Source organism: Scyliorhinus canicula, chromosome 18 (genome assembly GCF_902713615.1).
Source record: "Scyliorhinus canicula chromosome 18, sScyCan1.1, whole genome shotgun sequence".
Lineage (NCBI taxonomy): Eukaryota > Metazoa > Chordata > Chondrichthyes > Carcharhiniformes > Scyliorhinidae > Scyliorhinus > Scyliorhinus canicula.
In genome coordinates, this window is record NC_052163.1 from 55,994,740 (window position 1) to 56,019,842 (window position 25,103).

Genomic DNA, 25,103 nt, shown 5'->3' on the forward strand with positions numbered 1-25,103 from the left:
GCCCCGCACCGGCCGTGGCGTGCATGCACTGACCAGTGCCGGCCACGGTGCACATGCGCGGACCCGCACCGGCCGTTGTGGACCGGCTTTCGCTGCCAGAGCAACGTACAGCACTCTGCCGCCATTCTAGCCCCCGAAGAAGGGGAGAATGGCTGAGCCTGGAGGCCCGTTGACGCCGGAGTCGCTCACACCGGTTTTGACGCTTAACACTTGGTCGGGATTTTGGAGAATCCCGGCCATGGAATATCAAGCTTACCTCAATGTCAAAAAAGGTCTTCCATCCCATTTCATCATCTGGACGTTTGGAGTAAGTGGTATTCAGGAAAATATCTTTAATGAGGACAGCCAGTGCTCGTAGAATAAAAGAAGAAAATAAATTCATATGGATGTAGTTCCGAGTGCAATGCAGCTTCCTACAGAATGGAACAATGAAGGAAGTCAAGATTATCCAGTCATCAGAATTCTCTTTGGGCCGCACCCATAAATGCAATTTACATACAGACACATGGCTCAAGCATTCTCTTTGTAAATCTTCCAATATACTTGTTCCAATATTTTCTTCTGTGCTTTATATTTAATTGGTTAATTAAATTGGTTAGACACAGAAAGGATGTTGTTGGCTACTGGTTATAATTTTACACAATATTCATTGCATTTGCTCAATCCTTGGTCCAGTTTGCAGAGCTGTTATAAGGGCATGTTTGGAATCATGTCACTTGCCTCAAGTTAATGCCTTAACTTGGAGGCGAAGTGCACAATATAGAACATAATTCTGTTTTGGGAGTGAACAGGAGTAATGTTTGTGTTATAAGGGAGGATTGTATCCCTGCATGAATGTCGTGGATTTTATTTTCACAATACACCCAAGATTGATACCTAGATTAAAATATTTCTTGTCCAATGAAAAAATAGGCATTGCTTTATATAATCCAGAGAAATGAAATTGGGGGAAAAGCTGCTAAGGGATTAGAGGGACAAATGGGAACAATCACAACATAGTTTGGTTTGATGTGAAAACAATAAAAATTAATGACGAATAGGGATACTAACTGAGAAGGGACAAATTGTGCTGATAGATTCCAAAATAGAGAGAGACCTACAAAATAGAGTTAGAACTACAAAATAGAATTATAACTACAAGATTACAAAAAGGCACCACCGAAGGATAGGGCTCCAAAGAAGAACTAATAGAATGAAGCTAAACTGAAATATGGGTGGCACGGTGGCTCAATGGTTAGCACTGCTGCCTCATAGCTCCAGCTTCAGGGAATGGGTTCAATTCAGGCTCCGGGGGCCTGTGTGGAGTTTGCACTTTCTCCCTGTGTCTGTATGGGTTTCCTCCGGGTGCTCCGATTTTCTCCCACAGTCCAAAGATGTGCAGGTTAGGTGGATTGGCCATGCTAAATTGCCCATTAGTGTCCAAAAGGTTAGGGAGGGTTACTGGGTTACGGGAATAGGGTGGAGGTGTTGGATTAAGTGGAGTGCTCTTTCCAAGGGCTGGTGCAGACTTGATGGGCTGAATGGCCTCCTTCTGCACTGTAAATTCTATGAAAATTATGTTAACAATAATCAGAGGAAGAAGAGGAAGATAGAGAAATCAGCACAGTGACATTATTTGATCCGGCAAGATGTGCATAGATTTGATTGGGCAAAAAATGTTCTAGTTGAGCGTTATAATTGTGTTCGTCAAGAACAGGAATGTTACTGATGGGCAATAAAACTTGTATCCCTAATTCATGTTCAAGAACAAAATTATGGACTGGATTCTCCACTTGGGAGTTCCCACCAGAACTGAATTGCGGCGATTCGCATTCTCGTCAGGGGCACTATTTGTTCCGAGATTCGGGACATGTATATGGGCCAGCACTCTGCCAGTGTGAATTGGAAGCAATTCCCATCCACGCGGAGAGTAACTGCTGGGGCCAGAATTCGCACTAAAGAATCTGATAAGCTGTAGCTCACCACACACTCATTCCAGCCATGAAGATGGCTCAGAGAAGACCTGCCCTCCGCACCCCATCAATGCTGCCAGCCTCACCAGGAGACAGCGCGCGATCCTGAGCGGTGGGTTTCACTGTTGAGGCCTCTTCCCTGAGAGGGACAGTGTATCAGAAAGGGTTCCAAAGGCCACGTTGCGGGTATCCTTTGTTTGCGGTGAGCCCTGCTAATCCCCTGATTCCTCTGCAGTGGGACTGTGCTTCTGAGGAATGCACTGAGGATTGCCAACACCTGGTGGGCCAGTGATTGAACATGACCTTGCCCATTGCCTTTATGTTTCTTCTGGGGAAAGACAATTTCCAGAGGAGCAGCCTGGGCGGGCTCCCACATCACCAGAGGCTCTCTGAACATTTACAGGACAGAGTGGACAATCAGCAGTGTGAACAGCCAGGTGCCTGTAAATTGCACCAAAGGGGTGCATTCAAATCACATACTGCAGCAATGGTGGCCTGAGCCAGGCCACCCCGATCCCAAGGGGGGCACCTGGATCATGGCACCAAGTCGTTCCCTGCCATTCCCCTTGGCCCAGACAGTCACCTCCCTGAAAGCCCGACAAGTTTTGATTGTTTTTGAGAGTTTTGTTTAGCTTCACGTTCCCCCTCAGCAACCATGGCAATCAGGCCCTGCTTGTAAATATTTGCACCAATTTGTGCCCGCGTGACTTCCGCTTGAGAGGAGCGGAGCATTGCAGAGGGTGGAGCATGCAGTATCCAATACCCTGCTGAGATTTAAATCCATGCAAATGACTGTTTTGCATGGGCATGCCAGGGCAGGGTGCGAATTTCACTGATGCCACCTGGGGGGGATCGGAGCATGGTGTCCGAATTGGCGATGGGTGCAAATCGCGATTTTTCAATTGTACGCTATTCTCTGCCCAATCGCAGTTCTTGCTGCACTGTCAGGAAGCGGAAATCTTCCACTCGACTTCACATGTAATACATTAATACATGGTCAATATAAGTATTTTAACAATAATAATCAGGCCCTAAGCTGTATAACCAGCTTGTTGCACTGCGCTGTTTTATCTTCAAAATATAAGAAAGAGTTATGATTTTGTGCAATTTCCTAATTTTCTCCATTTCTCTTCTCATCCTATCATGCCATTAGGACTCTCATGGTAGACACAAAAGATAGTTAGTTCCTTCATGTAGCACACAGCCAGGACAGAAATGATACATCAGAAGGGGCAAAGGGGCCTGTGTCACCGGCACATACAATGGATATTATCTTGTCTTAATCATTGATGTTGGAGCCTGATATCAGTATGCCCTTGCCTCATGATATAAAACAGTGTCAAGAGTTAGGAAAGTAAAGCTATAAGAATATCAAGAAATATAACTAATTCAGGCTCAAATCTTAGTCCAAGTACACTCTAAGAGCATTCAACATGAGCAGAGAACAGACCTAAGCCACAGCAGTATCAGCAGGGCCAGTGAGAGGGAGGCCAATGAGAGAGAGTAACCCACGGTGTAGATCAATTGCAGTGCTTTCAGTAACCCATGTGGATTTTTCTGCAAAGGTGTGACAAAACAAAACAACATATTATTAATAACAGCATGAGTTGTGTTTCCCTGTAATCCTGAATAACTGGTAATCAAATTATCCAATAAATGCAACTTCCCAGTTCCGGTAGATTAAACCTTTTTTCTAAATGCATGTTGTGAAATCTAGTTAAGGGACCAGGGCTCATGACTTTGTGCATTGTTTCTCAGAATTTGAGTTTCACAGGAAAAATCAGCATTTATTATTCACCCCTTGAGAAAGCGTTGGCTGGCTTCCACCTTGAACCATTGCACATTTAGTATTGAAGGTATTCCTACAAAGCTGTTAGGGATTGCTAGATTTTTGTCACTGTGACAATGAAGGAGTGACAAAATAAATCAAAGTCAGGGTGGTGTGAAACTGGAGAACTCAGCGGTTGTGCTGTTCCAATGAAACAGTTGCCGTTGTCCTTCTCAGTAGTGGATGTTTCGGGTTTGAGGAGTCAGGAGGTGAGCGACTCTACACAGAATACCCAAATAATTGCCTGTCTAGTAGCCACAATATTTATGTGGTCAGTCCAGTTCAATTTCTGAGCAACGATAGCCCCTCCAGGATGTTGCTGGTGGGGCACCTGGGGATGATAATGCCACTGGCAGTTCAGAAGAGGTGGTTAGATCTGTCTTTTCTCAGGTATGTTACTTACAAATTGCAGAATTCCATCAATTGATTGAAAAGAGTGAGCAGTTGAGCTTGTGGAGCAACGGTAGCGCATCTGACTCCAGATCAGAAGGTTGCGCGTTCAAATCACGTCAGGCTCACAGAACTTTTCTGCAGCTGGTTCCAGGAATTTCTCTCTGTGTGTAGCAATGTTCTTGAAATGACTCCATTCAAAACCACAATGCACGTGCTTTCTGAGCAGCGCGGTAGCACAAGTGGATAGCACTGTGGCTTCACAGCGCCAGGGTCCCAGGTTCGATTAGCGCCAGGGTCCCAGGTTCGATTCCCCGCTGGGTCACTGTCTGTGCGGAGTCTGCACGTTCTCCCTGTGTCAGCCTGGGTTTCCTCCGGGTGCTCCGGTTTTCTCCCACAGTCCAAAGACGTGCAGATTAGGTGAATTGGCCATGATAAATTGCCCTTAGTGACCAAAAAGTTAGGAGGGGTTATTGGGTTATAGGGGTAGGGTGGAAGTGAGGGCTTAAGTGGGTCGGTGCAGACTCGATGGGCTGAATGGCCTCCTTCTGCACTGTATGTTCTATGTTCTTTGGAAGATGAGGTGGGTCAATAATTAGTTTTCATGAAGATATTATCCTGAGTAATTTTCAGAGAAGTTAACAGTGGCAAAGAACCTGTTTTCCCCAGCACATAACAAAGAAACCCTGGAGACTGGTGATATGTCAAAGATACTGGGGTGGCTGAGGGCCTGTTTCAGTAACACACAATCAGAAAATGACACTCACTGTGATGAGTTATTCCCGTTCATGATATAATTTCACAAAAACATGAGGTTTTCAAAATACTTATTCACCAACATACCATCTTCCTCAGTACATCAGTATACATTTGTACAGTAAATTCGACAAAGTTTTAAACATTAAAAGAATCCCCTGATGTCAGCCGTGTTGATCATAGGGATTACACAATAATCAGCACTTTGCTTGATAAGTTCCTTCTCTTTACTTTTCTTATGGCTTATTGTGGAAACTGTGGACACAGGTTAAAGATCCCACCAGTCAATTAATTTGCTGGCTCTCATGCCATCGTTGGCACAGTAGCACAGTGGTTAGCACTGTTGCTTAATAGCACCAAGGTCCCAGGTTTAACTCCCAGCTTGGGTCACTGTCTGTGCGGAGTCTGCACGTTCTCCCTGTGTCTGCGTGGGTTTCCTCCAGGTGCTCCGGTTTCCTCCCACGAGTCCCGAAAGACGTGCTGTTAAGTAATTTGGACATTCTGAATTCTCCCTCAATGTACCCGAACACGCACCGGAATGTGGCGACTAAGGGCTTTTCACAGTAACTTAATTGCAGTGCTAATGTAAGCATGCTTGTGGCAATAAATATTATTACCTTACACACAAGAACCACTAATTGGCACTGAAGGAACATGGGAACATTTGTTCGGTCGAATCTGTTCAATGGTTCAATTAAATCACAGATGACCTGCAACTTAACTCTATCCACCTGCCTTTTCCCCATATCTTTTAGCACAGGGTTCCCAAACTGTGGGGCGTGACCCCGATTGGGGGTCTCATAAACAGTGAATGGGGCCACACTGAGTTGACCAGCTTGCAGATCCTGCTGCTCTGAGATCCTGAAGGAAAGAATAAAGAATTTCAAAGCTATACTGTGTTACAGACTAAACCATTTGATATCGCCTGATGGTTGCTGGTTTTGTTCAAAAAATAGTATCCACGAAGTTGATTGTTTGATATTGGAGGGAACGTCTCACAGTGTCTCCAGAATGTTTCATGTGACCATGACCAGGAGTTGACGAATTGTGAACACAGACCAAAAAGCACTTGCTGTGGACGTTTAACAGTCTTATGCAATAGTGCATCGCTGTGTTCAACATGCCCAGTTCATCAACTCTTCCAGGTAATTGAGTAAACAGCTGGAGAGAACTGCTGAAACCTTACATCCAAGTTATATTGAGATCTAGGTTTATTATGAATGGAGTTCGCAAAGTGTCCAGAGTGAGTGTCTGGCCATGTGCCATTCTGAGTGTAATGGAGATGAATAGTGACATGGTTTCAAAGTTCTTGTTCAGCATGAAGACTGACTACCCTAATATCATAATTCGCCTGCTGAATGTGACGTCTCCTTTTTTATTTGTTTGAAACTTGATTTAGCACACTTGACTGCATCAAATCATGTAATCGATCAACCCTGGATGTCACTGAGGAGCAAGTTGCCAGATTTTGAGAAGCTGTGTCACAACATGCAGATCCACGCGTCTCATTATGCTTGGTAATGATTCCAGCCTTGGGTGACAGTCTGTGTAGAGTTTGCACATTCTCCCCATGTCTGCATGGGTTCACCTGGGTGCTCCAGTTTCCTTCCATGGTCCAAAGATGAGATGAGATGGATTGGCTATGCTAAGCCCCATAGTGTCCAAAGGTGTGCAGGTTAGGTGGGGTTACAGAGGTAGGGTGTGGGGAAGGAGCCTAGGTACGGGACTCTTTTGGAGAATCGGTAGTGACCCAATGGGCTGAATGGCCTCCTTCTGCGCTGAAGGGATTCTATAATGTCGATGACGCTATGTTAATATAAAAGACCTGGGGCGGGATTCTCCGACCCCCTGCCGGGTTGGAGAATCGGCGGCGGGACGGCGTGAATCCCGCCCCGTTGCTCCGATGCCGGCTGCCGAATTCTCCGGCGTCGGTTTTCGAGCGCGGGTGGGGATCGCACCGCCCGGTCGGGGGTCGTTGGCAGCGGCCTCCCCCCGGCAATTCTCCGGGTCCCGATGGGCCGAGCGGCCGCCCGTTTTCGGCCAGTCCCGCAGACGTAGATTAGACATGGTCCATACTGGCGGGACCTGGCTTCTAGGGTGATTAGTGGGGTCCTCGGGGGGGGGGGGGGCAGTGGCCTGGCCCATGATCGAGGCCCACCGATCTGCAGGTGGGTCTGTGCCGTGGGGGCACTCTTTCCCTCTGCATCGGCCTCTGTAAGGCTTCGTGATGGCCGGCGTGGAGAAGAAACCCCCTTCACATGCGCAGAAAACACGCCAGCGCTTCTCAGCATGTGCCAGAAGACGCTGGCCGTCTTGTGCTTGCGCCAACCCGCACCGGCCGGTCGAGGCCCTTCGGCGCCGGTTGGCGCAAACCCCTCCAGTCCCGGCCTAGGCCCCGGAAGTGCGGAAGATTCCGCAACTTCCGGGCGGCCCGATGCCCGCTCTTTAGCGTCGGTACGGGTCACCCCGCCAATTCCAGAAGAATCCCGGCCATGAACTACAATAATTCTACGCTGAATGTTTTTATGCTGTTTTATTGTTTTTTTGGCACCTGGGTTGTATTAATTTTCAAGTTCTGAAATTAATATTGGGAAATGAATAACAAAACCTATTTATCTCAGTTCAAAATTAACAACTGATTAGCCAGTTTTGGAAGAGTTCCAAACTTCTAACACACTTTGCATCTGACAGCATTTACCAAACAGCATAGCAATGCAACAGTACAGCAACTGGACTGACAGAACGCAATGGAAGCATGTACAAATCAAACTTCATGGCACCAGAACTGTACTTAGGCTGAGTTGGCAAGTCCATGTGTGAATGAGAACAAAATAGAAACTATTTTCTTTACAATAAAAGACTTTATCAGATATGGCAAAAACTGAACAAAGCTGCTGTACCAAAGTTAATGACTGGAATTCTCCAGTCATTGCAATTCAATTTTCCCGCCAGCAGTGTCCCCCTGCCAGTGAGTTTCCTGGCAGCGTGGGGTGGTTACAATGGGAAATCCCATTGACAAGTGGCGGGAAGATAGAATCCCCCCCACCAGCGAACGGCACGCGACCGAGAAACGCGTGGCTGGGGGACTGGAGAATCCTGCTAATATCTTGAGATGACCCAGCAGGATGAGGAGCAGATAGAGTGGAAGTTCAGATGGGAGTCTGTATGCAGTACAGTCCTCATTTTGTGCTGTCTAAGGAAACAATAATTGCCGTTGCAGAACAAATCTCCAATAGCTTACCTTTCGCTGTATATCCTGGCTGTCCTCGGAACATTCAGAATGATCCCGCCAGATATCTGTAGAATTTGAGACTGTCATCCAGTTGCCATCATCCAGGCAGTACCTATAGACCCTTTGTGTGCTCTCTGCAAGGGAGGCAAGTGAGGTGAAGTCATTTGGAGTCACTCAGCTTAAGCTTTAAAAGTTTGTCGATTATAGATAGCAGATTGATGGTGGTGCGGATTTACAGTTCTATGGCTTTAAGGAAGACTCATCTCCTGGAACAAAGTTTTCCTTATCTGAGGGGGGGGGGCGGGGGGGGGGTCAGAAAATAAGTCTCCAGAACATCATTTATCTTACTTGCCCTCGGATATTTCCTTGTTTTCCGACATGAGTACCAGAAGAGGAGGGGAAGCAGTTGGAAAGTGCGTAGAATTATGATCCGGTCATCATGGCGTGTGAGGCAGACTTGATGCATTGAATGTGTTGGCTAATTCATTCCTGTCTGTCAATTTTATACATATTAATAACTATTATTAGCACAACCCAGCTCTGGATGTCTCCCATAGAAGCAAGTTGGAAACTATGCTCATGCAAACTAATCAATGTTTAACGACTATTTATAATATTTACAGAGACAGAATTAGCAGGGCTCCATTACAACTTTTGTCCCTCAGGTTCCAGTTACATATGATTTGAGATCATCTGACACCACTGATGATGCGTTCCAGCTATTAGCTAATCGCTATTAATCTGTTGTACGACACCTCCCCAATATTTTATTCTACTCAGTAACATTAACAATTCACAGATTCATCCTACTCTTCACCCCCTTCCCACCACCACCACCACCACCTCTACCAGTCTTGTGTGCTGGTGTCACTAACCTCGAACTTTGGTTTTTGCTCTCTTTGAGGATGTGTAGAATGCATGCTGTCCACAGTCTTCTCTGTGGAAGGCACCAACTTCTGCATTAACCCTTTACACTACACGTACAAAGAAACTTTGGTGCAGGTAAGGTATTTCCTTAGCAGGAAATGCTAAGCTATCCAGATGAAGAACATTGATCCTTTTTCATCTGGAGCTCGTCCATTCGAACTGGGGTAGCAATAGAGGTGTTATGGGTAAAAGCTTGGCTGCAGCGATTCCAATGCTTAAATTGTTTGGCAACACTCATTATAAGGTGTTGGATGACCACTGAATCTGCAAATTATTACACTTTTGCACCTTCAGGATTTGGATGACCCGAATGTCAGGATTGAGGAAATTAATTTGGGGCCTGATTGACGCTGAGGTCCACAGTTGTTATATTTCTTATGATTCAGTGTGCAGTATGAGTGCATTTTACACCAATGTGTACAGATTACTTTCTAAAAAAATTTAGTGCACCCAATACATTTGTTCCAATTAAGGGGCAATTTAGCATGGCCAAACCCACACAAACACGGGGAGAATGTGCAAACTCCACACAGACAGTGACCCAGAGCCGGGATCGAACCTGGGACCTTGGCACCGTGAGGCTGCAGGGCTAACCCACAGTGCCACTGTGCTGCCTGTACAGATTACTTTTAAAGCTGCCTTCCTTGTAATAAAATTTTCAGGCAAGCCGCCAATCACTGATGCAGAATTTAGAAGCACTCCTACAGAGAATCTGACATCAACTAAATATTACATTGACAAAAACACATGCATTTTGGGAAGATGTACTGGTGTTTTAATAATGCAATGTATTCTAAAATCAAACAGGCTGATGGTGAAGCACATTGGTGTATCCGTACATTGTGCCATGGTGTTGGGGGAGGGGGTGGTGGGCACAATCGGTAGGTGGTGGTGTAAGATGGGCTTGATTGTTGCTCTACTAAATTCTGAGCAGTTTTCTGAAGGTGAGCATCAGGTAGGCCAGGACCCTCACACTCGGAAGGGAGGAATTCAAATGGATAGTCATCAGCAGGTTGCTTTGTGTTTCCTGTCTAAGTAATATTTGCATATAATGGTTGACTCAAGATGTATTGTCCGCAATTGGCACTGAGTTCTATGAGAACCAAAGTAGAATAACATTCAGAAATACATTTTTCCTCAGATATAGCTGTAAGGCTAAAATATTGTACAAATTAAGTTACTTTTGTTTGATGCTCACCTGGTTTAATCCAAGGGAGGTACCAGGGGCATGGTTCTGACACATTTCCTGGGTACGATTCTGGCCAGCAGACAAATTGGTCAAATGTTTCGTTACAAAAAACCCCTATTGGGAAGCAAATATAGCTCAATTATTCCGACGATTGCAGGCAAAGCTGTTTCGAAGAGCATAGTTTAAAACAAAAATAGAAAATTGAGTTTTATGGTTGATAAGCTTCAAGACCTGAGACAGCGTTTTCATTGTTTATCGTTCATTTTGGATTTCGAGTGAAATGAGTTCGTACAGCCTCAATCTAGTAAAGTGAATCCACACAGTAAAAACTGCACTAATTGACAGCAGTCACACAAAAAGCTCATGAGAATGGTTATTGTATGAAATGGAGTATCACAGATTCGAGGTTCTGAGGTTGAAGTTAAGGTAAAATTATGGGAGTATTGTGGAGACAGTGTCATGAAAATTTTACTCTGTATTTCCTGTAACACTGAACACTTCAGTGTTTAAGTCTGATTTGATGGGCGCGGCTGGGGAGTAAGGGGGCTTGGAGCCTGAGGGTTCAACATGCCACACCCCTGTACAGTGTGCACCCATACCAGGGGCAACTTCAGATTCTGCCGTCGATCTCACCGAACAGCCGCAGGATGAAGCCCTCTCCATGGGAATATGGTGCAGATCACTTTAACTCTCTCTGACCCATGGTGGCCTCTGGCTGCACAGCTGAAGGCTATCGTTAATAGAGAATTGGCATTGTTAGTTATACGGGCACTTCACAGCTCCCAAGTGTATTCCGGTGGTAAACATGCCATGCCGCAAGTGAGTGTTCTTGCCGAGCATCCCGATCAGACTGTGAGGCCTGGACACTTGCCTAAACACTGGAGGCATCAAAACTACAGAGGCAGCAGCCGACAACTAATCAACCATGAGCTGGGTCTCAACACTGGGCACAGACTCACTACTTGAGCAGTGTTGGAGATGTAGGATAATGTAACTAATGTGTCAAGTAAAGTCAGAGACTTGGGGTAGATGTATGATAATATAAATAATGGACCAAAGTGAGTCAGAGACGTGAGGGTGACGTAATATAATGCAAACAATGGGGTGGATTCCCCATTGCTCGATGTTGGCATCGGGATTCCCGATCGGGCGGAGAATGGTGTGTTGTTCGAAAAATGGGATCGGCACCAGACGCCAAACGCGTTGCTATCCTCTGCTGCCCTACTGCTGGCCTCTGCAAACTACACATTCCACCCTGGCAAGAACATGTAAGTCAACATTAGTCATGTATATGCTTCCAATTAAGGGGCTTGAAGCCCGAGTCTCCCTATCCACCCCCGCTGTGATGGTATCCCTCTCTGATCGAGAACTTAACCAGTCGGGCTTTGGTGTGAGGTTGGCCAAGCGCAGCCTGCCATGGTGGAGCCCGGTGGGGGTGATCAGAGCACTGATGAAGTGATCCATTACCGCTACCAGGCTGCAGAGGGGCTCCACCATCAAGGTTCCTGGGGGTAGGGTTGGCGGAAGCCGCTGACACTTGTAACGACTGCTACTTAAAGACCTTTGCCGAAGGCAGTAGATATTGAGGAAGGGTAAGTGAAAATGTAGTGATTTTTCACTGCACTATCTGGACTGCTCTTCAGGTTTCAGGCAGGGGTGACTGTTGCGAGGGGGAGGGTGCAGAGGGGGCCCCTGATGGGGATGACTGATGGGGTCTCCCATGGGAGTAACTGATGGAGGTTTCTGATGGGTGGGTGTCATTGGGTCACTTTCATGCGTGCATACTATGGGGGGGGGGGGGGGGGGGCGGGATGACTTGTTATTCCCAAGTTGGGGGTAATATAAATACTCTGTTTATTGGAGTCAGGGGAGATGTAGGATATTGTAAATAATGTATTGAATAGAGTTAGAAACTGGGGGTGATGCAGGATAATGTAAATAATATATTAAATAGAGTCAGAGTCAGAGAGTGGGGCGATGTAAGATAATGTAAATAATTTATTGAATAGCATCAGAGACCGGCGGGGAGGTGTATTGTTAAATATGTAAATTGTTAATCTACGTAATCAGTGATGTAAGGGCACATGACAACAGAGCTCACTGAGTCATGGCTGCGTGTGAAGCCTTGTGCCTTGCCATGTATAATAGATAGAAGAATGTTTAATCAAAGAAAATGTTTACCAATAGCCTTGCCTCCATCAGCCTTTATTGATCCTAACCAAGCAAAACCTAAACTAAGACCCACAGTGATAATAACGGAGGAGCCACACTGTCCGAACATGTTGCCTGCAGACAGCGCAGTGCAACATTAGCATTATCAGCAGGTCGATTTCTCATCCTCCAGCAATCTGGTAACAAACTATTACCGCTGGCAATCGCTTTTTACCAGGAACGGGAATAAATACCAGCTTTCCCAGACTTGTGAGGAATGAAAATGGAATCAAATTTCTTGCTTTCAATCTCCTTGGATCAATGCAAGTACAAAATATAGTTCTACTCCACGAAACCCTTCAGCATGAATCAGTCCTGCATTGTGAAAAAAGCAAAGCGAAAACCATAAAACCATCAGTCCTTCAGCGCTTATCTGGAAAAATGATTAACAATCAGGACCCACTTGAAACAAGCAGCCTTTATCCTCCTAATATTTAAAACAACTCACTTCAATATTATTGTTACAATTAAACAACCATGGAAGCTCAACAGTGAAGCACTGTCATTCTATGATTCCACATTTCTAATTGGGCACCTCACCCATCAGGAACTCGTTTTCAGATACACGTTGCACCTGACTTTCTTAGTATTTAAATTAATTGGGGGTGACACACGTACAAAAACCGTTGGTGGCTGAGACTGTGGAAGAATAAGGTTGTAAATTTAGTCATTCGAACCAGCAATTGAGTTCCATCAACCTGTAATAAATCGTGAATGGACCTCCTGTTTTTCTCTTAATTTAACTGCAGGTTCAACCTTCTTATTGAATTCATTCTGCTGGTCTCTTAACGTTGTTAAGTCACACCATGGCTTGCATGATACCACCAAATAGATCAGAACAACATCTCCCATCTCACATCTGGGGCGAAATTCTCCAACCCCCAGCAGGGTCGGAGAATCACCCGGGGCCGACAAAAATCCCGCCCCAGCCATGTCCAGAATTCTCCCACCCGCAAAGCGTCGCCGTGCCGCCAATCCCGCCGCCCGCCTCGGAGAATGGCGGGGGCCGGCGGGAGGCTACGGGTTTCTGTGCTGCCGTTATTCTCCGGCCCGCGATGTGCTTTGGCGGCGTGAGTGGGCCCCCGGGGTCCTGGGGGGGGGGGGGGTACGGGGCGATCGGACCCCAGGGGGTGCCCCCACGGTGGCCAGGCCCGCGATCGGGGCCCACCGATCTTCGGGCAGGCCAGTGCCGTGGGGGCACTCTTTCTCTACAGCCGCCGCCACGGCCTGCACCATGGCGGAAGCGGAAGGGAATCCCCCAGCGCGCATGCGCCAGTGGTGACGTCAGCGGCAGCAGCCGCTGATGTCACCACCGGCGCATGCGCGAACTGGCGAAGGCCTTTCGGCCAGCCCCAACGCCGGCTGGCGGGCGTCAAAGGCCGTTGGTGCCGGTTTTGGCGCCAGTCAGCGTGGTGCCAACCGCTCCGGCATGGGCCTAGCCCCCAAAGGTGCGGAGAATTCCGCACCTTTGGGGAGGCCCGACGCCGGACTGGTTGGCGCCACTCCGCTATGCCAGGACCCCCCGCCCCGCCGGGTAGGGGAGAATCCCGCCCCTGATCATTATACGTGTGGGAGGTCAATGTGGGCAGATGTTTTTTGGATTGTTGCTCGGCCAACTCTCCATGAGAGGCATCTTCCTGTGCTCCAGTTACGAATTGTAGACACTCGATAGCGGTCAGGAGCAGTAGCCTTCATTTTTATTTCCGCCCCCCACTCCCCACCCCCATGGTTGTTTCAGTCAATTGTGATACCCCCTACTGCCCCCCAGTTCAGAGCAGTGAGTGCAATATATATATGAAATTGAAATTGGGATTGCCACGTTTTGTTCCATTCTAGGCAAAGCATTTAACATGAAACTACCAAGATAACCAATGCTTTCTCTCATATATAGGAAATTTAGCATAGTGCAAACAAAAAACTTTTCCACAATATGGGGCAGGATAGAATTTAAGTGTTTGTTTCTAAGATAAAGCATCACGAGGTTGCCTAGTTACATTTTATCATGAACCCTGGGCCAGAAGCAATGGCTGAAGAGTGAATCCATCCAATTCCAAGAGGCAATTTCTGAAGACAAGTTCAAGTTGAGATGAGGACCCAAACCACTCCAAGATGGAAGCCCAATCTGCAAATATTTGATTACCGTATCAAATTCTTTCCCATTCTAGAAACTGAATATTGTAATTGAGGTAAATAATGGACTTCTCACCCAAACAACTGAATAACACAACCCCGACTAGAAAGCCATGAATTTTAGGTGTCAGTAATTATTCAAATTGGTTTGACCCAATTGAATTGATGTGGTCTGACCATTGGAAAAAGGCCATGTGGCACATTTAATTGACGGAATAGGGAAAGTTTGGAAGGACCTGATTTGCCGGGTTCAGTGAATGTCTCTTCTTGTGAAAAATCTATCCTGTAAGGTGTGCTAGATCGTCTATCCCTGGAGAGGTATGGTGTTTGTGTGGGGAGAGATGACACACAAGGAAGGGTAAAGATCAATAGTTCAGATCTATTGATCTGATAGATCTGTAGAATCTTTTTTTGCATTCAGACGTACCAGATATTTGTACCTTCTAAACGTTCAAACAATTTTGTACCCCGTGGCACACAATCAAAATAACCAGAGAAGGACCCTGTTGAATGTTTTTTTACATCTGTTCTTTCCAGCCCAGATATGGTACCACAAAGAAATGGAAGGAATTTAGGGTTTTTATGGGGACATAGAGCTGCTGAGAGGGGGAGGAATGCACGTTGGGTGGAGGGGTTGTGAGCATTATCACCTCTTCTTTGTGAGAATGTTTTGCCTTCCTGTCAATGGGTGTTTATGGGGAGCCCAAAGCTAAGACCGTAGAAAGAAAGGAGGACTCAACATCAAACAAAACATATGTTTCAAGAATTTGCACAGATCTGGGGCCCAGAAAGGCGCTCACCTCAAGAGAAGCTTCTTCCAAAAAGGCAGGGGTTAACATCTTTAAACAGAATGACTTTCTGACAAGTATATCGTACTATGAAGTTAGGTTGCTCACCAGTTTTATTACTGGCCTTGGTTAGGTTTTGCAAACACTGATCTTTATACAAGGACCAGTTACTGATCATGTCTTCCAGCATCGAGCCACTGACCTGCAAGATAAACAGGATGGAACATGTAAACAAGCCCCTGTCAGGGAGATAAACAAGCAAATTCTTTACAGAATACGAAAGGAGAAGATTACTGCCGTGAGATTGATTTTTGTGAAAAGCAATTCAGTCAATTCCTGAAGTGAACACCTAAACATTGTGTGCGAATCTCTGGATCTGAGACGAAGTGCTCCTGCCAGCAGAGAAACCAGAGTGGGTCCTGCTGACGTTAAGAGCTTCACCATGTCTTCAACCCTTGTGTTGTCATGTATTAATATCTTTGGCCCTTATTTAAGTTTATCAAAAAGAATTATCAGCATTTTTCAGAGAATGATTCAGGATAAAAATGTCAAAGAATAGCTAAAGCATTAGTCTCAATGCCCCAATTGAACAATCTGCTTCACAAAATCAAGACAAGTATGATTTTAATTTCTTAAATTACTGGGTCATCCCAGAATGTGATCCCACTAAACTATTCCCTTTAATGGTTTTCTTTTCAAAAACATTTCTCAACAATTTTAAGGATGAACTTTTTGGATGATTCAGTTCGTTCAACTCAACATTGTCACCTTGTACAAGGCAAAATTCAAAACAAATTATTACATGCACACAAATGATTCTCATTTCAGAACATCCATCTCACCTACCTGTTAAACTGATTGGTTTTTAAAAAAATATTTTATTCAGGCATTTCATAAAAAATGAACCGAAGCAGAAGCAAAATTCGACAACATTGTAAATAAAAAACGCCCACTCCTCACCTACCCCCGCTCCCCACTCATCCTACCTTCCCCATTTTAATGCCCTTAACCCCCTTTCTCCTCCCCTTTTGCTGACCTCAATCCTCCTTAAAGAAGTCAATGGACGGCTTCCGCCTCTGAGTACACCCATCAACCGACCACCTCAGGATGAACTTGACCTTCTTCGGTCTCAGGAATACTGCCAGGTCACTCACCAACTCCCCTGCTTTCGTCAACATGATGTCCCTCCATCCAAGTGAGATCCGTCTCCGGGCTATCAGGGAGGCAAAGGCCAAAACGTCGGCCTCTCTCACCCCCTGGAATCCTAGATCTTCCTCTGCCTTTGGTCTCGAGCCCACCTTTACCTCCAACACCTCGGACATTATGTCCGCAGATCCCTGCCAGAAATCCTTTAGCTACGGACTTGCCCAAAATATGTGGATGTGCTTCGTGGGCCTCCCTGCATACCACCGTCACCTATCCTCTGCCTCCTCAAAAAACCAACTCATCCACATTACCATCATACAGATACATAGATACGTAGAAGATAGGAGAAGGCGGAGGACTTTTGGCCCTTCGAGCATGCTCCGCCATTCATCATGACCATGGCTGATCGTCCAACTCAATAGCCTAATCCTGCTTTTTCCCCATAGCCTTTGATCCCATTCTCCCGAAGTGCTATAACTAGCCGCCTCTTGAATATATTCAAAGTTTTAACATCAACTACTTGCTGTGGCAATGAATTCCACAGGCTCACCACTCTTTGTGTGAAGAAGTGTCTCCTTATCTCTGTCCGAAATGGTTTACCCTGAATCGTCAGGCTGTGACCCCTGGTTCTGGACACACCTATCAGTGGTAACATCTTCCCTGTATCTACCCTGTCTAGTCCTGTTAGAATTTTATAAGTCTCTATGAGATCCCCCCTCATTCTTCTGAACTCCAGCGAGAACAATCCCAACCTAGTCAATCTCTCCTCATATGACTGTTCCGCCATCCCTGGAATCAGTCTGGTAAACCTTCGCTGCACTTCCTCGAGAGCAAGAACATCCTTCCTCAGAGAAGGAGAGCAAAACTGCACACAATACTCCAAGTGTGGCCTCACGAAGGCACTGTACAATTGCAGCAACACATCTCTGCCTTCTTTACCGCCTGCTGCACCTGCATGCTTACCTTCAGCGAATGGTGCACAAGGACATCCAGGTCCCGCTGCACGCTCCCCTCTCCCAATTTATAACCATTCAGGTAATAATCTGCCTTCCTGTTTTTGCTTCCAAAATGAATAACCTCACACTTATCCAAATTATACTGAATCTGCCATTGGTTTACCCACTCACCCAACCTGTCCTGATCTTGCTGCAGGATCTCTACATCCTCATCACAATTCACCCTCCCACCTAATTTGGTATCATCTGCAAACTTTGAGATGTTACATTTTGTTCCCTCATCCAAATCATTAATATAAATTGTGAATAGCTGGGGTGCCAGCACCGATCCCTGTGGTACCCCACTGGTTACTGCTTGCCAATTTGAAAAGGACCCATTAATCCCTACTTTTTGTTTCCTCTCTTCCAACCAGTTTTCTATCCACCTCAATACATTTCCCCAATCCCATGCGCTTTAATTTTGAACAACAATCTCTTATGTGGGACTTTGTCAAACACCTTCTGAAAGTCCAAATGTGCCACATTGACTGGCTCCCCCTTGTCGATTGTACTGGTTACCTCTTCAAAGAATTCCAACAGATTTGTCAAGCATGATTTTCCCTTCATAAATCCATGCTGACTCTGACTGATCCTGCCACTACTTTCTACATGTTCCGCTATGAAGTCCTTGATAATGGATTCAAGCATTTTCCCCACTACCGATGTTAGGCTTACTGGTCTATAATTCCCTGCTTTCTCTCTACCTCCCTTTTTGAATATCGGAGTGATGTGAGCTACCCTCCAATCTGCAGGGATAGTTCCAGAGTCTATAGAACCCCAGAAGATGACCAACAATGCAGTCACTATTTCCAGACCCACCTCCTTAAGCACTCTGGGATGCAGATTCTCAGGCCCTGGGGATTATCCGCCTTCAATCCCATCAGTTTTCAAAGCACCATTTCTCTACTAATATTGATCTCCCTCAGTTCTTCCCTCTCACTAAACCTTTCATTCTCCAACATTTCTGGGATATGATTCGTGTCCTCATTTGTGAAGACAGAACCAAAGTATGTATTTAATTGCTCAGCCATTTCTTTGTCCCTTATTGTGCATTCCCCTGTTTCAGTCTGTCGTGGGCCTACATTTCCCTTTACCAATCTCTTTCTCTTCACATATCTGTAGAAACTCTTAGGGCCGTGTTTCACGGCAGCCTCCGCGCCCCCTCCCGGGACCCAGTTCTCCCCCCAGGGCGGGGCTAGCAGCGCGGCCCCTTGAAGCATGGCATCGCGGGCTTAGCGACCGTCGCTAAGCCCGCGTGCCAAGCGTCACGGCGGCTGACGCACACGATGACGTCAGCCGCGCATGCGCGGGTTGGACGGCAACAACCCGCGCATGCGCAGTTGACGTCATCACGCATATGCGTCAAACCCGCGCATGCGCGGGCCGTCATGCCCCTGAGCCGCCCCGCGGACTGATCCTGCGGGGCGGCGGAGGAACAAAGAGTGCGCAGGTATCGGACCCGCTGCCCGCGATTGGTGCCCACTGATCGCAGGCCCATGGCACCCTTGGCACGGCCGTGGTGCGGCCGTGCCAATCGGTGCCATGGTTGTCCGGGACGGCACTTTGCGGCCGTTTTCACGAACGGAGAGAGCAGGTGTGTTTGCGTTCGTGAAAACGGCCGTAAAGGCCTGGGAACTCGGCCCACCGGCCTGGGGAGAATCGCTGTTCGCCGTAAAAAACGGTGAGCAGCGATTTGTGTCGTGGGGCGACCGTGGGGGGAGAATAGCGTGAGGTCGGGAAAAATGTCGGGAAGGCCCTCCCGCTATTCTCTGACCCGTCGTGGGCAGCGGAGAATCGCGCCCTTTGTGTCAGTCATTATGTTCCCTGCAAGCTTCCTTTCATATAGTACTTTCCCCTTCTTAATCAATCCCTTTGTCCTTCTTTGCTGAATATGTATCCTGTGAAGTACTTTGAACTGGAGGAGGCTTAGCCTCGCACACGCCGAGGAAGCATTCACCCTCCACAGGGCCAAATCTGTTTTTAAATAAGTAATTGAAAACCTTAACCAGCACCACTAGGTTAATACGTAAAATTCAATTTTTAGACCATGGAGTCCAATAAATGTTACCTGTATTCTGTTGTTCACGACCTATGATTCTGTCTTCAGGTAGATGGAAATTCTTATTTATAATGTGCAAAAAAAAGTTCAAGGTTTGCTTTTCACTCGAACCAGCCTTTTTTGCTTTTAGGTGATTGAATTCTGTTTTGATAGAAACTTGAGTATTTCTATTGGTGTTTTGGGGATTGTATTCTGTTGTGGGCTGTGGGATACCATTTGGTAGATATTCATGAAGTCTTTGTAGTCTTAAGTAGGTTAACAATTTGCATTTATTAACTACAAGAGCGAGGTACATAAATACAGCAGAGTTTGAGATAGGGGGCGAAATTCTCCCCCCCAGGTGGGGCTAGGAGCGGCTGCGCGTCAATCTCACGTGCCGGGCCTTGCCGCTTGCGTCAAAGCGGCGCGGCCTGAATGACGCGGCGGCGGCGCCTAAATGATGTCACCCGCGCATGCGCAGGTTCGCCGGCGCCAAGCCGCGCATGCGCGGTTGCCGTCTTCCCCTCCGCAGCCCCGAAAGACATGGCGGATTGATCTTGCGTGGCAGCAGAGGGAAAAGAGTGCGTCTTTCAGAGACGCCGGCCCGACGATCGGTGGGCACCGATCGCGTGCCTGACCCCTCCTGAGCACCCCCCTGGTGCTCGATCCTCCCTCCGCCCCCCACAGGCCCCACACGCAGCAGTCGCGTGATGTTCACGCCAGCAGCGACCAGGTGTGGTTGGCGCCGGCGTGAACCGGTCGGATTCGGCAGGCCGCTCGGCCCATCCAGGCCGGAGAATTACTGCTCGACTCACTGCACTCCCGCGATTCTCCCACCCGGCGTGGGGTCGGAGAATCGCGCCCAGGGACTCTCTCCATGCTTGCTTCTATGCACGGCTCTGAGAACATTGTACTGACTCTGGATGTGGGTCATATGACCTCTTACATCATTGTGTGGGTGGTACTGTGCTCAGTCCCCTGTTCATCCTATATGTGCCAGACCCTTATATTACGCCTTCTTCAATCTTTATCTAAAGTATTTTAAATTATATTAATTTACCCCATGGCCGGTACAGACTCGATGAGCTGAATGGCCTCATTCTGCACTATAAAATCTAAGGGCGAGATTCTCCACAAATGCAAATGCAAACTGGCCGTGTTTCACGGCAGCCTTCACGCCCGTTCCCGGGACCCGATTCTCCCCCCCATCAGGGCTAGGAGCGGGAAGAATCATGGCGTCGCGGCCTAACATCCAGAGCCCGTTTTTACGATGTGCTTGTCTCCGTGTCACTTTTTTTTCCTCTACTTTTTTTATTGTGTGGGTCATTGTGATATCCTCTATGATGGCCATCCCTGTTATGAGGACATGCTTTTTAGTAAGCACACCCTTTCCTTTGACTGTTGGTGAGCGGTTGGCAATGGACAGACGTGACGTGGTCCCAGCATTATCTGCGGCACTGTCATGTTGGCCAGGAGTTGCAGTGGTTGTTCTGTGGTTAAAGTGTTGACCTCAAAACTCCTCGGAGCCAGAGGTTGAGGCTCTTCTGGTTGTTGACTTCTCTCACATCTCTCCTCAACTGCAGGCATTATGGTAACCAACTGAGTGGTTGGCTCATTTGACCAATAAGGGCTTTCGAGCACCTGTAACAAAATCGACAAACGTGCGCTGCAGATAGTGAAGGCTGCTTATAGCAGTAGTCCCAGTCAGGATACTCTTTCTCATTTGAGCTCTGGGAATCTAGCAGTTCTGAATAATTTAGGACAGTGGTTGTTTTGACACTTTCTGCCATTTTGAGGAGATTCAAGAGAAAAAAAGACTTATTATGGACATCAACTCGATGATTTATTTGCCACTCAGAGGCGGACTTACACTTTGTGGGACCCCGCGCTCACCTTCATTTCTGCCTCCCCATGACATAACCCCCCCTCAACCCATCCACCCTCACCCCACAGAATACATTGATCACTGCTTAACTGATTTAGTGTTTTTTAACTTGTAACAACTCATTTGTATGAATAATTGCTGATTTTTTAGTCCAGCGCATGTTCGCACAAAATTAAAAATGTCAAATTGTGAGTATGCTGGAAGTAGCTTCCAGATTGATATGCCTCTGTGAAGGTTTAGTGGGAAAAGTGATGGTGACTAGAGCTATAAAGCTGAATATAGCTTATTCAGCACCTTCATGTCAGGCTCTTAAGACTGCAGCACCCTTTGACCGAATCTAAATTAACCATATAGAGGCAGTCCTCGCCTTTACAACATTCGAGTTGCGATGAAAGACACTTACAACATTTATAAATTGACATCCTGTTTCAGCTTTATGACGCCATGCCAGTGAACAGTTGCTCTTTACTAACTGTTCTATTTCTGTATATTCCATATTTCACAACCTCAAGAAGGGCAACTTGTTTCTCAGCTGTATAGGATCTCACAAACTTTAACGTGACAAATGCCCCAGTTTAAAATGGACTGACTCAGTGGAAACCTATGAGTTGGATGCTTACTTTACAAAATGTTTGGGTTTATTTAACACTCATTGCAAACTGTTTAGGGCGGCATGGTGGCACAGTGGTTTTCAGGGCCAGGGATCCAGGTTTGATTCCGGCCTTGAATCTGTGTGGAGTTTGCACTTTCTCCCCATGTCTGCATAGGTTTCCTCCTGGTGCTCCAATTTGCTCCCACAGTCCAAAGATGTGCAGGTTAGGTGGATTGGCCATGATAAATTGCCCCTCAGTGTCCAAAGGTTAGATGGGGTTACAGGGAATAGGGCAGGGGAGTGGGCCTAGTTAGGGAGCTGTTTCGGAATGTCGGTGCAGACTCAATGGGTCGAATAGCCTCCTTCTTAACTGTTGGCCACAAGCCAATGGAAAGAGAACACTTTTTAGTGAAAATAGGGTTCAGCAATCAATCCCCCATTCATAAAATTGTTCCTCTGGGAAAATTGGACCTGACTTATGTAGTTTTTATTTACGACGAGGTTTAAAGGAATCAATTATGTCGCAATTCCAGGGACTGCTTTGTATGCACATAGGAAGTGAGCTAAGAAAATGTGTCAAACTTCGTCAATCTATTGCCAGCTAACTAGCTGGTTGGTCACCATTTATGCTTGTGCATTGACATTTCAGTCAACTTGAATCAACTAGTATTCAATAGAATTTGCTGTCAAGAATGTTATATTATACATTTTGATGTAATAAAGAAAGATAGCACCAGAGTCAGATCACAACAAGCATGACATGTATGCAACACACAGTCTTATGAACAAAATCATTTTTTTCTTCATTTATTTTGTATTTATGTTAATTTCAATACAAGTCTTACAAAAGATAAACTTAGATAAATACAAGGACAAGAGGCAATTAACGTTTGAAATTTTTTCATATCTATATCATTCTTGATAACAGTGAAATCACTGACTTTTTGACTCCAAATAATAAGCAAACCTTAAATATTTTAGTTATTTGCACAATGCAGTATAAGTAAATCCAAGATTTGAGCTAATAATATCTGGGCCAGGATTCTCCCCTGCCCGGCGGGGTGGGGGGTCCCGGCGTGTTGGAGTGGTGTGAACCACTCCGGCGTCGGGTCGCCCCAAAGGTGAGGAATTCTCCTCACCTTTAGGGGCCAAGACCTCACATTGAGGGGCAAGGCCTGCGCCGGAGTGGTTCCCGCTCCGCTGGCTGGCGTGATCGGCCTTTGGCACCACGCCAGCTGGGGCCAAAAGGACTTTGCCGGCCGGCGTAAGTCCGCGCATGCGCCGGAGCGTCAGCAGCTGCTGACATCATACCGGTGCATGCGCAGGGGATAGGGTCTCGTCTGCCTCCGCCATGGTGAAGGCCATGGCGGAGGCGGAAGAAAAAGAGTGCCCCCATGGCACAGGCCCACCTGCCGATCGGTGGGCCCCGATCGCAGGCCAGGCCACCGTGGGGACACCCCCCGGGGCCAGATCGCCCCGCGCGCCCCCCCCCCAGGACCCGCCGTCCGCCCGTGCCGCCAATCCCGCCGGTAAGAGAGGTGGTTTAATCCACGCTGGTGGGAGAGGCTACTCAGCGGTGGGACTTCGACCCATCGCGGACCGGGGAATCGCTGCGGGGGGCCCGCCGACCGGCACGGGGGCCCGCCAACCGGTGCGGCGCAATTCCCGGGGGAATCTCGGGGGGGGCGGAGAATTCGGGACATGGCGGGGGCGGGCTTGACGCCGGCCCCTGGCGATTCTCCGACCCAGCGGGGGGGTGAAGCCACAGTGCTAGCCACTGTGCTACTGTGCATCTTCTTGAAGTTGAGGCTGAGACTGATTCTTCGACCTGCTTTCTCGAAGTTGTCAAGCTTGGAGATTCTCTTGTGAGAGATTGGAGATAGTGAGGTCATGCGCATACTGAAGTTCCGCAAATGATGTCTTGGATTTCAACAAGTTCAGGTTGAAAGGTTTTCCGTCCATCCTGTATATGATGTGCACTCCATTGGGAAGCTTGCTCTTGACAAGGTGAAAGATGAAGGCGATTAAGATGGAGTAAAGGGTGGGACGACGACACATCCCTGCTTGACTGCAGTCTTGACCTCAAAGTTTTTTGTCTTACTTCCGTCAGTGAGGACTGTCGCTGATACCTTGTCATGGAGGAGTTGTAGGAAGTTGATACATTTCTCTGCACAGCCAGCCTTTGATACCCTGGGAGCAGACACTTTTAGGTAAATCTGCGACAGAATAGTAGGATGCATTCGAGAAGGAATTGTTTTTCTTGGAGCAGAGGAGACTGAGGGGTGACATGATTGAGGTGTATAAAATTGTGTGAGGCGTAGAGTAGACAGGAAGAAACATTTTCCCTTAGTAGAGGGATCAATGAACAGGGGGCATAGATTTAAGGTAAGGGGTTTGGAGGGGATGTGAGGACAAAATCATCCAAAGGGTGGTGGGAGTCCGGAACCTGCTGCCTGAAAGGGTGGTGGAGGCAGAGATCCTAATAACATTTAAGAAGCATTTAGATGTGCATTTGCAATGCCAAGGCATACAAGGTTATGGGTGAAATGCTGGAAAAGAGATTATCATAATTAGGCCATTGTTTTTGATTGTTGGAGACGCAATGGGCCGATTGTCCTTTTCAGTGGTGCACACCTCTATGACAGGGTTTTCCACAGCATTTCCTGATTCACTGAGTCGAAAGCCTTGGTCAGATCGATGAAGGCGACATGGGGTTGATGTTTCTCTTTAAGTTGCCGAACACTGAATACCATGTTCGCTGTTCCACAAATTATTTGGAAGCCTTTCCGGATGAATTTCTTCAGAGACTTGAAGAAGGTGGCTAGCGAGGATTCGGGCAATGATCCTCCTGATGATGGAGAGTAGGGAGATTCCTTGGTAGTTCCCATATTCCGCTTTGTCTCCTTTCTTGAAGATTGTGGTGATGATGGCATCCTGACGTTAACGGGAACTTCTTATGTTCCAGATTTTCAGGAGCAGTTGATGGAGATGACGGGTGGTATTTTCTCCTCCTAGTTTGAAAATCTCCACTGGGATCCCGTCCA

The 25,103-nt window shown here is 46.9% G+C and overlaps 1 protein-coding gene across 1 annotated transcript in view; it reads right to left on the reverse strand.

The window, feature by feature from the left end:
* Positions 1 to 25,103, reverse strand: part of LOC119953325 (glucagon-like peptide 2 receptor) — a 78,383-nt gene that overhangs the window by 39,656 nt on the left and 13,624 nt on the right. The window contains exons 2-6 of the mRNA XM_038777486.1: positions 15,512 to 15,605; positions 10,284 to 10,388; positions 8,168 to 8,292; positions 3,403 to 3,509; positions 257 to 413 (exon numbers count right to left, since the gene is read on the reverse strand). Coding sequence (XP_038633414.1) covers positions 257 to 413; positions 3,403 to 3,509; positions 8,168 to 8,292; positions 10,284 to 10,388; positions 15,512 to 15,605 — 588 coding nt within the window. The remainder of the gene's footprint in view (positions 1 to 256; positions 414 to 3,402; positions 3,510 to 8,167; positions 8,293 to 10,283; positions 10,389 to 15,511; positions 15,606 to 25,103) is intronic.